Source organism: Phascolarctos cinereus, unplaced genomic scaffold, assembly GCF_003287225.1.
Source record: "Phascolarctos cinereus isolate Bilbo 61053 unplaced genomic scaffold, phaCin_HiC Scaffold_9;HRSCAF=440, whole genome shotgun sequence".
NCBI lineage: Eukaryota > Metazoa > Chordata > Mammalia > Diprotodontia > Phascolarctidae > Phascolarctos > Phascolarctos cinereus.
The window spans coordinates 249,360,242-249,373,755 of NW_027556402.1; the positions used below are offsets into that span (position 1 = coordinate 249,360,242).

The 13,514-nt window shown below is 43.2% G+C and overlaps 1 protein-coding gene across 1 annotated transcript; it reads right to left on the minus strand.

Annotated features, from left to right (window-relative positions):
- Positions 1–2,017: 2,017 nt before the first annotated feature.
- On the minus strand, positions 2,018–2,977 carry LOC110199480 (olfactory receptor 5J3-like). Its single transcript, XM_020974356.1, has one exon. The coding sequence runs from the start codon at positions 2,975–2,977 to the stop codon at positions 2,018–2,020; it is 960 nt and encodes a 319-aa protein (XP_020830015.1).
- Positions 2,978–13,514: the final 10,537 nt, after the last annotated feature.

Genomic DNA, 13,514 nt, shown 5'->3' on the forward strand with positions numbered 1-13,514 from the left:
GTCTTAAACCTTCTTGGGTTGACTAAGTTGGCTTATCACCAAAGTTCAGCCTACGGCAGGCATATCAGTCAGTCAAATATTTATTAAGTGCTTATTGCGTGCGAGGCACTGTGCTAAGCACTGGAAGGTACATGGAAGGTTCCTTTTCACACTCAGCCCAGCTACAAGGAAGCACTTTTATTTTCTTTAATTTTAAAGATGTGTTGATACATTTTGTTTTTATACCACAGTTATTTCTTGACAGGTGTGGACAGAGCACCAGGGCATGGAGTCAGGAAGACCTGAGTTAAAATCCGGCCCCAGATATTTCCTAACTGTGTGACTCTGGGCAAGTCACTTAACCCTGCTTGCCTCAATTTCCTCTTCTGTAAAATGAGCTCAAGAAGGAAATAGCAAACCATTCCAGGATCTTTGCTAAGAGAACCCCAAATGAGATCACAAAGACCGACTGAAATGACTCAACGACAATCACAGTAAAGCAAACCAGACATGAAAGACCAGTCAACACAGAGAGCGTCCAATAATGCATGCAGTATTCCACACCCATTGTCACCCACTTCTCTCTAGGGAGGAGGGAGGTATTTTTCACCCTTATAATCAATCAGGAAAGGCCTTTTAAAGGGAAAAGCCTCTATTTGCTTTCTGTCCTTGAGCCAGGAAGGGCAGCTCAAGATTTCTGTCCTCTAGCCCTAGTACAGAGTAGTTTGTTTTTAACTTTCTCAAGTTGGAGCTTCATGTTGAAGCTTTATAATCATAGACATTCAAAGCAATTCAAACAAAGTGGGTCAAAAAATACGGGAAGCATGGAAATGTGGAGACTGAGGACTTGGATTTCAGTCTGGTTTTTTTGTTTTGTTTTGTTTGGCAAGTGACTTCCCCAGGGTCACACGGCTAGCAAGTGTCAAGTACCCGAGGGCAAATTTGAACTCAGGTCCTCAAGGCTCCATCCACTGCCCAGCTAGCTGCCCTTGGGTTTAAATCTGAACTCTGCTTTTTCCTACCATTGTCACTTCACTCTGTGCCTCAATTTGCATATCTGTAAAATAAAGATTTCTATGGTTCCTTCCAACTTCAAATCTATGACCTCACCTGATTTCCCAGTCAGGGTGAGAGAAGGCCTTCCTCCCTAGTTTTTGCTACCCCCCACAACTGGAGCTTCGTGAGTTTGAATAGCTTCCATTCATTCAACGAGAATCTATTTTATCTCTATATTATATACTGGATATTGTACTAAGCTCAAGGACAAGGGTACTTAGTATTTTTGTATCATGTGGCCCTTTGGTAGTCAGTCTGGTGAAGCCTCTGGACCCCTTCTCAGAATAATATTTTTAATTGCATAATATTAAATATATAGGATGATAAAGGAAACCAATTACATTGATATATAGACAATGATCTTTTCCTATCCTGGTCACAGATGGGTCTGGAGGGTTGAAAGGAGAGAAATGGGACATTTGTCCAGCCTGTTCTCAGTAATTACTGTTCATTGTTTGTAGTAGCTTCCAAGTAGGTAGTTTCCATCCTACATCCTTTCTCCATGTTGTGTCCTTTTCTGCCATTTACTCCATCCGGTAGGATTCTCTCTCCTGGTCACAGAGAGTTCTGGAAGGGTTGAAAGGAGAAAACTGGGGTATTTGTCCAGTCTGTCCTCAGTAATTACTGTTCACTGCTTATAATTCCTTCTGAGCAGCTAGAATTTCTACTGAACATCTTTTTCCATCTATACCCTCTTCTGCAATTTGCACGGTTGGGTGGGATTCTCTCTCGGTCGCAGATAGGTCTAGGAGGGTTGAAAGGAGAGAGGTGGGGCATTTGTCCTGTCTGCCCTCAGTTGACATCTCAGTAATTGCTATTTACTCTTTATTGTTCCTTCTGAGAGTTTCCACTCAACATCCTTGCCCGTTTGTACCCTCTTCTACTATTCACCCCATTGGTTGTGTTTGAGGACTGGGGTGAGTCAGTGCTAGACCTTGGAAGGTATCACACTTTCCTTATTCCTTCTCCAACCCAACAAGCCTTATCGGGGGAAGACATTGGCTTGGAGCCTCCTACGGAGGGCATCCTTTACTTCCTTGTTGCGAAGGCTGTAAATGAAAGGGTTAAGCATGGGGATGATGATAGTGTAGAAGACTGAGACTATCTGGCCATCTGTGCCACTGTCATTTCCATGGGGCTGGACGTATGTGAAGACCACAGTGCCATAGAAAATGGCAATGGCCAGGAAGTGAGAGGCACAGGTAGAGAGGGCCTTTTCCCTTCCAGCTGCTGAGTGCATGCGCCCGATGGCCACCAGGACCAGGCCATAGGAAATGAGAATGACTGTGGCAGGTAGAAGAGTAACCAAGGCAGAGAAAATATAGAGGATGTTGCCTGCTGTGGCAGTGTCAGCACATGCCAGGCGGAGGAGCGGTGGGATGTCACAGAAGTAGTGGGTGACTTCATTGGGTCCACAAAAGGGCAAGACAAAAACATTCCTGGTCTGGATGATGGAATTGGCCCCACCAAACCCATAGGAAGCAGCCACCAGCTGGAGGCAGGTCACCTTGGTCATGACAGAAGCGTAATGGAGGGGTTGGCAGATAGCCATGAAGCGGTCATAGGCCATGGCAGCCAGAAGGAAACTCTCAGTTGTCACATGTATCACAAAGAAGGCCAGCTGGACCACACAACCGGTGAAGGAAATGGATTTGTCAGTGGCTAAAAAGTTGACCAAGAGTTTGGGTGTGGCCACAGAAGAGTAGCAAATGTCAAGGAAAGAGAGGATGCTGAGGAAGAAGTACATGGGACTGTGAAGACGGAGGTCAATGTAGATCAGGGCCATCATGCCCATGTTGCCCATCACTGTCATGGCATAGATCAGCAGGAAGATGAAGAAAAACATCATCTGCAGGTCTGCATACTCTGAGAAGCCCAATAAGATAAATTGAGTTACTGGGGTAAAGTTGCCACTGGCAAGAGCTATCTCTCCAGGAGTCATCTGCAGAATGATAATCAACAGCCAATTAATCAATTAATCATGACAATACAGCTTCTACTGTGCTTAGAGACAATATAGTAGAAAGAGCCCTGGCCTTCAGTCAGGAGAAGTCTGGGTTCAAATCTTGCCTCTGCTACGTGCTAGTCCTGTGATCTTGGGTAAATCCATTAAGTCTCTCCTTCCTTATCTTAAAATGGGAAATTCTGATGCCTGGAGTAACTGTCTCACAGAACTGTTTGGAGAGTAAAATGAGATAATGCACGTCAAGTGATTGACAGACCTTAAAGGTTTCTCTAAATGTCGATGATGAGGATGATGATGATGATGATGGCAGTGTAGTACAGTGAATCAAAAACCAGCCTTGGAGTCAGAATGACCTAGATTTGAGCCCTGCCTCTGATACATAATTGCTGTGTGATGTTGGGCAAATCACTGAACCTTTCAGTGTGTCAGGATTCTCTCTGACTGTAAATAGCAGAGCAGGTGCTGATCTACACAGATAGAAGGAGTTTCCTCAGAAGGAGCTCTGTTCAATAAGGTCTGGAGCCCCTCTACTCAATTATAATTTTTTCTTGTTATTACCACGTAACTCAAGGGAATAGTTAGTAGTGAACATAAAATGGACACATGGCCAGCCTTAGCTTGGGCTCCACACCATGGAGGAGATACTTCCTTCTCTTATCTGAGACCAATGATTATGCAAATGGTGGAGACGAATGATGAGTGAATGTAAAAACTTGTATTAAGCACATATGCCAGGCACTATGATGGGCACTGCAAACATAAATACAAAAATGAGAAGTTGTTGCCTTCAAGTAGTTTACATTTTAATGGAAGAGACAATACATATAAGGGAGTGGTGGATAGGGAATTTTGGTCTGGGAAATCACTAGGATGGTAAGAGGAACCATAGGGCAATTGATTTATACATCCATTTTAGGAACAAAAGTAGTGTCGATTTGATTACTAGAGCAAAAGATGGAAATCAGGGTGGGGACTAAGCTCACAGAGAGCTGGAAAGGATGTGAATCATGGTCTATGCTGGGGCCACATAGATATAGTAGGTTCTGTGAGTTTGTGATCACTCAGCTCATCCCATGGTGACGGTTCCAAAGAAGAGTGGATAATCTCCCTCATGAACTGGGGCCATGGCTTCTGGAGGTCTGGGTTCAGAGAGATAGGGAGAAGTAGGGAGATGAAATTAAACAGATCTCACTGTGCTAAGAATAAGTGTAGGAGCTTGGGCAAGTTACTTCTTCATCTCTCTGGGCCTCAGTTTCCTCATCTATAAAATAGGGGAAGGGTAGGCTAGATGCTCTATAAAATCCTTCTTTATGTATGAGTCGTGAACCGGTGCCTTCCCTAAACACAAGACTAGTATCATAGAGTGTAGAGGAAGGGAAACCAATATGAAGATAGGAAACCCAATATGAAGTTAGGACACCCGAATTCTTGTCCTAGGAGCTACCACACCAGCTAGTGCCTTAGTCAGCTAGTACTGATTAAGCACCTTCCATGTGTCAGGCACTGCCGTAAATCCTGGGGATACAAAAGAAGACAAAAAGCCTAGTTCCTGCTCTCAAGGAGCTCCCAGTCTAATGGGGAAATAACGTACACACAGCTATGTACAAATGAGATGTATACAGATAAATTGGATGTTGGATTTGAACTGAGACTTGTAGGAAGCCAGGGAAATGAGGTGGAGACAAGAAAGGAGAGTATTCACTGACATGGGAGGCAGCAAATGAAAATGCTCAAAACTGAGAAATGGAATGTCTCATTTGAGGAAGATCAAGGAGGCCTGAGTCACTGGATCATAGACTATATGTAGAAGAGCCAGGTGTAAGAAGACTGGAAAGGTAGGAAATGGCCAGCGCAAGAAGGACTATAAAAGCCAAAGAGATGGTTTTGTATTTGATCTTGGAGGTAATAGGGAGCCAGTGGAGTTTATTGGAAAGACATGTGTGTGTGTCGTGGTCAAATGTGTGCTTTATGAAGATGAATTTAACAGCTGAATGGAGGAAGTACTGGATTGGGGAGCAACCTGGCGCCAGGAAGATCCATTAGTGGACTACTGCAATAGTTCAAATGTGAGGTGATGAGGGCCTAAACCAGGGTGGAGGCAGTGCCAGAGTAGAGGAGAGAGTGTGCAAATAGGTGTTTTGAAGGTGGAATCAACAGGAATTGGCAACTGTTTGGTTATGGGGAGATGAGAAACAGTGAGGAATTGAAGATGACATCTAGGTTTCAAATCTGAATTACTGGGAGGATGGTGGTGCCCTTGACAGTGATAGCAAAGTTAGGATGAGGGGAGGGTTTTTGAGGAAAGCTAATGAGTTTAGTTTTGGGTGAATACAAAGAGCCAGCATGAAGTTGCACTAGATAATTTGTAAAGTTCCTTCCCACTATATGCTCCCCTTAATCTATAAAAATGCAAATTTCTTGTTCTCCCTTTCCCACACATATATTGAGGATAAGCCTGAAAGTCCCTCACACTAGTTAACAGGAAGAAATGGATATGATTACAGAAATACACACTAAGATCAGATCCACAAAAGGACTAGTGATTTTGATTCAGGGGATTTGGGGTTCATGGACCACCTTCCGGAAGGGTAATTCTGGCTTGTGATATGACCAGGAACATGGAATAGCATCAGGGTACTAAAGTCTCCCACTGAAGAAACCATGGACGTAGCCCTAACTTTGTAGGCTCTGCCCATGGAGCAGAAGTTCATCTACCATAATGAAAAAAGCTTTAAGTATGGACTGGTCTTAGGTTTGTTGTCTGAGAACCAACTTTGCTTTGTTAGAGAGCCTAATAACCAGGTTGCTTGTGCAATAGGGAATATATCCCTTACAGTGCCTCTTGAAGACCCTTTCCCAAGTTTTAGAATATAATGGTTATGATGTATGTCACAGAAGAAGCAAGCGCTTCAGTGAAATCAAGGTCTTGGAATGCACAGGTAGAAGTGTGATTTGAACCCAGGTTCTTTGGCTCTTACACACAGAAAAGTTTTCTCTGTGACCTTGACAGTTCTATAAATCCATCAGAAACTACCCTAACTATCAAGGGCTGAGAGGTGCCCTGGCAGTGATGATTAGAAAGGAGAATTTGATAGGGTGACAGGTTTGGAAGACTGGTTTCATCATCTGGAAGACCTTGTCCCAATTGTCCCCCAAACCCACTGTACTCAGTCTGGCTGCTTACATTGGTCCCATTGCTTGGTATGTCCTGATATGTTCCCTCTCTCCTCCATTTACCCCAAAGCTTCACTTCCTCCAGACCCAGTTCCAGATTTGCCTCATTTAGGAAGCCTTCTTTGGCCATACCAATCTACCATACCAATCTACCTTGACCTCTGTCTCCACTCTGAGCTGCTACAGGGTTCTACCCTTCATTTGGCAATTCCTGGTTTATGGACTCTCTTGATCGCCTGTACTCTTTGTAGTTCTCAACTTCGAATTCCTCATTCCCGAGTGAAGACCTCTCCCAATTCAAATTCTCTATTCCTGTTCCAGGGTTGATGAGGAGTACTGGAGTAAAACACGAAATCAAGTTGGTTTCATTCCCCACACATCCATGGTGCATGATCTCAGTTTGACTCTCAGTACAGCTCAACAGTCTTGCTGCTCTGTCTTTATTGATTCCTTATCTCATCCCCATGGTAACTTGCAAGCTCTTTGTTCTCTCCTCAGCCAACTATACACTCTCTCCCCTCCTTATTTGCCTGCACATATAGCAGATGTCCTGGCCTCCTAATTCATCAAGATGCTTGAGGCCATCTGAAGGAAAGCTCAGCCTTCTGTCATTGACATGGAATCTATGCCTTTATCTAAGATATTGATGAAAATATTAAACCCCATGGGGCTCATCGCTGATCTTTGTGGGCACTCCTCGCCCCAGACCTCCTTACAAGGTGACATCTACTCATTAATGACAACTACTCTCTGAGTCTGGTCATTCAAACAGCTCAAATTTCACCTAACTGTGCTATTGTCTAGCCCGTGGCTCCGCATCTCTTCTATAAGAATAGCATGATAGCCATTGTCAAATGCTTTGCTAAAATCTGATAAACTATCTGAAGCATTTGCCTGATTGACCAGTCTAGTGACCCTGACAAAAAGAAATAAGGTTAGGCTGGTATGATCTGTTTCCAGATCTATCTTAGCTTCAGCCTCTTTTTTGTCTCGCTTTCTGGCTCCAGTCTTGCATCTCCAGCAGTTTGCTGGATGTTTTCATCAGGATCTCTCCTCACCCCTTCCCTCAGGATCGAACTTCACCATCTTTAGCAGATTATCTGACATCCTATCAAGTAGAGATTCTAAATAAAATTAGTAAATAAAAAGGTATTTATGAAGCTCATACTATGTGCTAAACCCTGGGGATACAAATCCAAAAGGAAAGACACCCTCTATCCTCAAAGAGGATATTTTAACAATTGGAGACAACACATATCTCCTAAGGCAGTCAATTTCATTTTGAGGCTGCAATTAATATTGCGAAGTTTTTTTTTTCCGTACACTGAGTCATAATCTGTCCTTTGCCACTTGCATTCCCTGTTTCCGTTGCCATATCTGTTCTTTGGGGTCAAACAGAAGTCTAAGCCCTCTTAGAGGCAATAGCCCTTCAGATACTTGAAGATACTTAGCTAACAACTTCAATTTCTCATTTATTTGATTAGTATTTGATTGTAGTGTTTAATTTGGAGGCAGCTAGATGGAGCAGTAGTTAGAGTGCTAGGCCTGGAGTAAGGAAGACCTGAGTTTAAATGCAACCTCAGGCAGTTATTACTTGTGTGACCCTGGGCAAGTCACCTGATCTTGTTTGTCTCAGTTTCTTCATCTGTAAAATTAAGTGGAGAAGGAAATGGCAAACTACTCCAGTATCTCCACAAAAGGGGTCACAAAGAGTTGGAAACAACTAAATAATGTAATTGTTTGTTGACTGAGTTCACCATGATTTCATATTCTTGTTAGCTATGCCTCTGAAAGACAATCTGAAAGTTTGCCATCTAGAACCTCTATTTTCTCACAAAATTCCCTTTGTATTAGGTCTATTCAATTCATGTTCCTTCCATCTTCTTGCATTCCTAGAAAACTGGCTCCCCACCATAAGATACTGCATCTCCAACTATCTTCTCCAGGTGCTACTTTTTGCATACTTCCTAACCCACTGTCCAGAAGGAAGAGTAGGAATATTCCTTGCTCTTTGCTTATACTTCCAGATCCTCCTTCAAGAACTGTTGCTAAGCAATCTCTCCTTTGCAATATGGTCCATCCATTTCTAGCACCCTGTCCAGGTTCCCCTCCTTTCTCAAGGAGTTTAGTTTTTGCCTCAAGGTTTTCTTCTCCACTTCCTTCGTCCCAACTTTTTGCCCTTTTACTTGGGAACGTGAGTATATATGTTGATGCCCTTTCAAATACCCTTGACTTTCAATTTATTAACCTTCTCAACTCCCATGGACCTCCACTCATTCTCAGTGACTGACAGGGATGGTCATACCCTTGATCTCACCATCACAAATCCTCCATCTCCATGAACAAAAACTCTGAAATTCTTCTAATTGACCACAACCGCCTGTCCTTCCATTTCTCTCTGTTTATCTTTTCTTTATCTGCCCCATGTCCCCCAGTCCCTTTGTTCCTTAGTGCTTTCTTGGATCATCATCCCATCTGGCTTCCCTCCCCTTCTTTTCCATTCCTAATCCTTTAGTTAATTTGTTCAGCTATGCACTATTTTCTCTTCCGCCCCTGATGCTGCTTCTCCATCCTCCAAACTGGATCACCAGAGACTATGCCTGATGAGCTAAGACATTCAGCTCTATGTTCCCTGGGACTATGGTGTCTCTTCTTCATGTTGGCCACCTTCTACCCATCTATACCATTTCTCTCTCCCACCTCCCATTTTATCTCACTTTCTACTTTTTGCTCTAAAAACGGTAATCACATCCACACTACCATTGCCTCTGGAAAGGTCATGTCAGTGGACTGCATTTTTGTTCCACTCCATCTTTGTCAATTCCTAGACCATAACTCCCTTCCCTGGCTACCATTCACCTAAATGTGTTGTCCCTTCCATTAAGTAAGCTCCTTGAGGGCAGGGACTGTCTCATTTACATATTTGTATCTCTGGCACTTAGTACAGAACTTGCCACATAGTAAGGGCAAATTTCCTTCCTTCCTTCCTTCCTTCCTTCCTTCCTTCCTTCCTTCCTTCCTTCCTTCCTTCCTTCCTTCCTTCCTTCCTTCCTTCCTTCCTTCCTTCCTTCCTTTCTCTACCCTTTCATCCCTTGCCCCCTTATTCTATTCTGTTCATGCTATTCTATAGCATCCTCCTATACTGTTCATGCTTTGTCAAATCCCAAACTTGTCTTACCCTCACCATCTGCCTCCTCTGCTGCTATGCATTGCTGGATATCCCTGGAGGAAGTCACACATTTGTGCTTACTGTGTCTGTTACAAATTTATGTAATCTAATCTCAGTTGGAGCTTCAATACTTCATTTTTCTCTAATTGACTATTTCATTCCCCATAGATGCTTTTCTGTATCTTGTCTATCCTCCTTAACCCTCCTACATTGTCTTCTTTATCTCTGCTCTCTCCCTTTTAGGAAAGGGCCTCACATCGTACTTTACTGATAAAATCCTTTGTGAGGGCTGCCTCCTGCTTTATTTCATACTTCAAAAATTCTCTACAAGTCCTTGAACTTTTAAAAAATACTTTGATAAATGTATTTCAATATAATTTGTTTCCTTCACAATCTTATTTATTTTATTTTATATATTTAAAAACTTTATTCTGAGAAGGGGTCTATAGGCTTCACTAGATTGCCAAAAGGTCCCATGAAACAAAAAAACATTTAGAACCCCAGCCCTATATTATCCCCCATTCTGTTATCCTTTGCTATTGTCTGACAAAGAGATGGCCCTTCTAGTCAAGGCCAACCCCTCTTCTTGTGTTCTTGATTCCATTCCTTCCTGGCTCTTTTGAGAACTTACTCCTTTAATCACTCCCTCTTTTTATTTTGCCTCGAATCTCTCTTCCACTCACTTCTTCCTTGCTGCCTACAAACATGCCCAAGTCTCCCATCCTTAAAAATTCTTCACTTGATGCTGCCATCTGCTCCAGCTATCATCCTAAATATCTTTTCCCTTTCACAGCTGAACTCTTCAGAAGGGTCCAAACTCATTTCTATTTCCTCACCTCCCACTCTTCAACCCCTTGCAAGCTGGCTCCCAACCACCCCACCCCACTCAAATGAAGCTGCTTTGTCCAATGTTACCAATACTCTCTTAAAGACTAAATCCAAAGAACTTTTCTCAAGCCTCACTCACCTTGACCTCTCTGCAGTTTTTGACATTGTTGGGCACCCCTCCTCCTGCACACTTCCTCACTGTGCTTTCTTGGTTCTCCTCCTAACAGTCTGACCATTCCCTGATCATCATCCTTTTCTGGCCTACCAAATGTGGACATCCTCAGACTCTCTGTCCTGGCCCTCTTTTCTCCATTTGTATTCTCTCACTTAGTGACTTTATTAGCTTCCGTTATCATCAATGATTATCTAAGTACAATTGTCTGAAAGCTGTATATCTAGCTCTATCCTCTTTTCTGGACTCTAATCCTGAAAAGTCAACTGCCCATTATATATCTCCACTTAAATATATTATTGGGAACCCAAACTCAGAATTGAAATGATTTTCTTTAGCCACCAACTCAAGTCTTCTGAACTTCATTTTTCTGTTGAAGGTACCACTTCTTTCTAGGTTCCAAGGTTTGCAATCTTGGAGTCATCTTCAGCTCTTCCTTCTTTGCCATCCACATCCCATCAGTTAGTAAATCTTGTTAATTCTCTTGTCCCAACATCTATCACATCTATTCCCTTCTTTTCACCTTTCAGTAGCTTTGTTCATTACTTTACTTTCATTGTCTCTTGCTTAGGCTATTGCAAACGCTTCCTGATTCTTCTTCCAGACTTTTGTTTACAGTCTTTCCCTTCTCATATCCCTCCCTCCCACAACTGCCAAACTGATTTTCCTAAAGCATAGATTTGACCATGTTGCCCCCATACTCAAGCATCATCCCTCTTATCTCTAGGATATGGGTAGCTTGTTGACGCAGTGGATAAAGTGCCAGACTTGAAGTCAGGAAGACAGGTCTTTCTGAGTTCAAATTTGGCTTCAGATAATTACTAGCTGTGTGATGCTAGGCAAGTCACTTGACCCCTGTTTGCCTCAGTTTCTCATCTATAAAATGAGCTGGAGAAAGAAATAACAAACTGTTCCAGTATTTTTGCCAAGAAAACTCCAACTGGGGTCATGAAGAGCTGCACACGAACGAACAACAAAAACCTCTAGGATAAAATACAGAATCCTCAGCCTGCCATTTGCAGTTTTCTCCAGTCTGGTTTCCACCAACCTTTCCAGATTGGTTTCTTATTCTTCCCTTTACACATTCTTCATTTCAGTTAAATTGACCTGCTGTCCATACTTAAAACATGACTTCATGTTTTCTGCCTTTGAAGCTTTCTTCACATGAGTTAACCCACACCTAGAACTCACTCCTTCCTAACCACTCCTTCTTGGAATCCCACACACCTTCACAAGGCACACCTCAAGTTCTACTTTCTTCATCTCCCCCAGTTTTTAGGGCTCTCCCTCTTGTAAAATTATTCTGTACTATTTGTACTTGTGTATATTTATCTCCAGAGCAGGAGAGAAGCTTTTTGAGGGTATGGATTGTTCCATATTGGTCTTTGAATCTACAGCGTTAGCACAGCGCCTCACAAGGAGTAGGCACTTAAACATTTGTTGAATTCAGCTGCAAAATCCTGAAATCCTTCGAATATAAAGTACCACCAGTGGTCACCCACTTGTCCTCCAGAGCTATTTTCAGGTCTCCTCTGGGAAGCTTTCTTTGTTTAATGATGTCCAAGTGATCTCTCTTTTTATTGAATCCTGCTTTAAAATGTATACACTTAAGTTACTTTAAATGTGTTAGACACATTTACAAAGTGGCGTGTGTGTGTGTGTGCGTGTGTGTGTGTGAGATCAGGTTTAAGCAAAGTGCTTTGTAAATTTCATAGATCTAGTCCAATCAATTTGTCAATGTCCATTGCAGGTGTGGTCTGATGTGGGCAGAATAGGACTAGACAGTCATCTCTCTAGTCCTGGACACTAATGCTAATGTGGTCAGGGAGGAGGTGCCACTTGGATAGGGGTGTGTGAGGCATTTCAGGTGGAAGGAACAGCAGGATACACATTCAGTCCCTGCCAAAGGGATTAGAGATTCAGAGTTAAAAGGGACCTTAGTGGTATGCCCTTCTTTTATAAAGGTGAAAGCTGAGGCCTGGGGATGCTAAGTGAGGTAGAAGTGCGAGAGTGTGCATTCTAACACAGGTCCTCATACTCCAAATCCAGCATTCTTTCCCTTGGTCAATACCCTCATGAGACAGAAAGGGAAACTGTATCTCAGCAAGAGGAAGCGACTGCCCAAGGTCACAAGAACAGTGTGCAGCAGAGCTGGGATTTGAACCCAATTCCTCTGTCTCCAAATCCAGTGCTCTTTCCATTAGTGCATGCTCCAAGGCCTACTCTGCCTTCACCATCGCCAAACATATAGTAAGAATGACTCTACTGGAGCAGAAGAGGGTTCCTTTAACTCACTCCAGGACCCAGTAGGTTCTCAGGCAAAGTCTCCCACGGGTTTCCCTTGTGTTCTCACAGAGGATAAGCCAAACAGGCTGTCCCATTGGATGGAATGCTGGGCCTGGAGTGAGGAAGATCTGAGTTCAAATCCATCCTCAGAGAGTTACTAGCTGTGGGTCCATGGGCAAGTCATTTAACTTCCTGTCTTTTGCAGTTTGCTCATCTGTAACGTGGGGATGATAATAGCACCTATCTCCCAGGGTTATGGCGATCAAATGAGATATTTGTAAAGCATCGTGCCTGGTGCCTAGCACGTGGTAGATGCTTAAAAAATGTTCCCTTTCTCCCTCCCTCCCTTCGTCTAAATCCTCTCTCTCTCTGTCTTTCTCTCTCTCAACTTAGAAACTTAGAGATAATCACTTACTGTGATAGACAAAGCTCTTCAGCTTGGTGCTTTACCATTGGTAATGATTGTCCACCTCATTGTGCTCATGTCAGGAGGCTTCCAGGTGTCCCATGTTGCATCATTCATTTCTCTGGAACTAATCTCTAGCCCCTCCTCCAACAAAAGCTTTGACTGAGAAACAGAAGGCCCTGGCAGAGGTGTTTGGAAATGCTGCACCCAAGCTGACGGTTCGATTCCCATCCTGCCCAAACTTTATAGCTCCACTTCCATTCCTAGATAAGCTGACATGACTTCAGATGCTCCAGGCCCTGGGGGAGGGGATACACCCACCACACACCTTCTCCTTGAGGGTCTAGACTGCTTAGGGGCTTCCAGAGGGACTGGGGGAGGTTGATTCAATTGCTCTTGGTCATTTGTTTTTGTTTTTAGGAAGTGGGACCTGTGGAGGGTGGAGTCTAGCTTTCCCTTGATGGATTAAGGGTCTCTG

Coding starts and splice junctions, on each gene's coding strand:
- LOC110199480 (XM_020974356.1), bottom strand. CDS start 2,977: ATGACTCCTGGAGAGATAGCTCTTGCCAGTGGCAACTTTACCCCAGTA.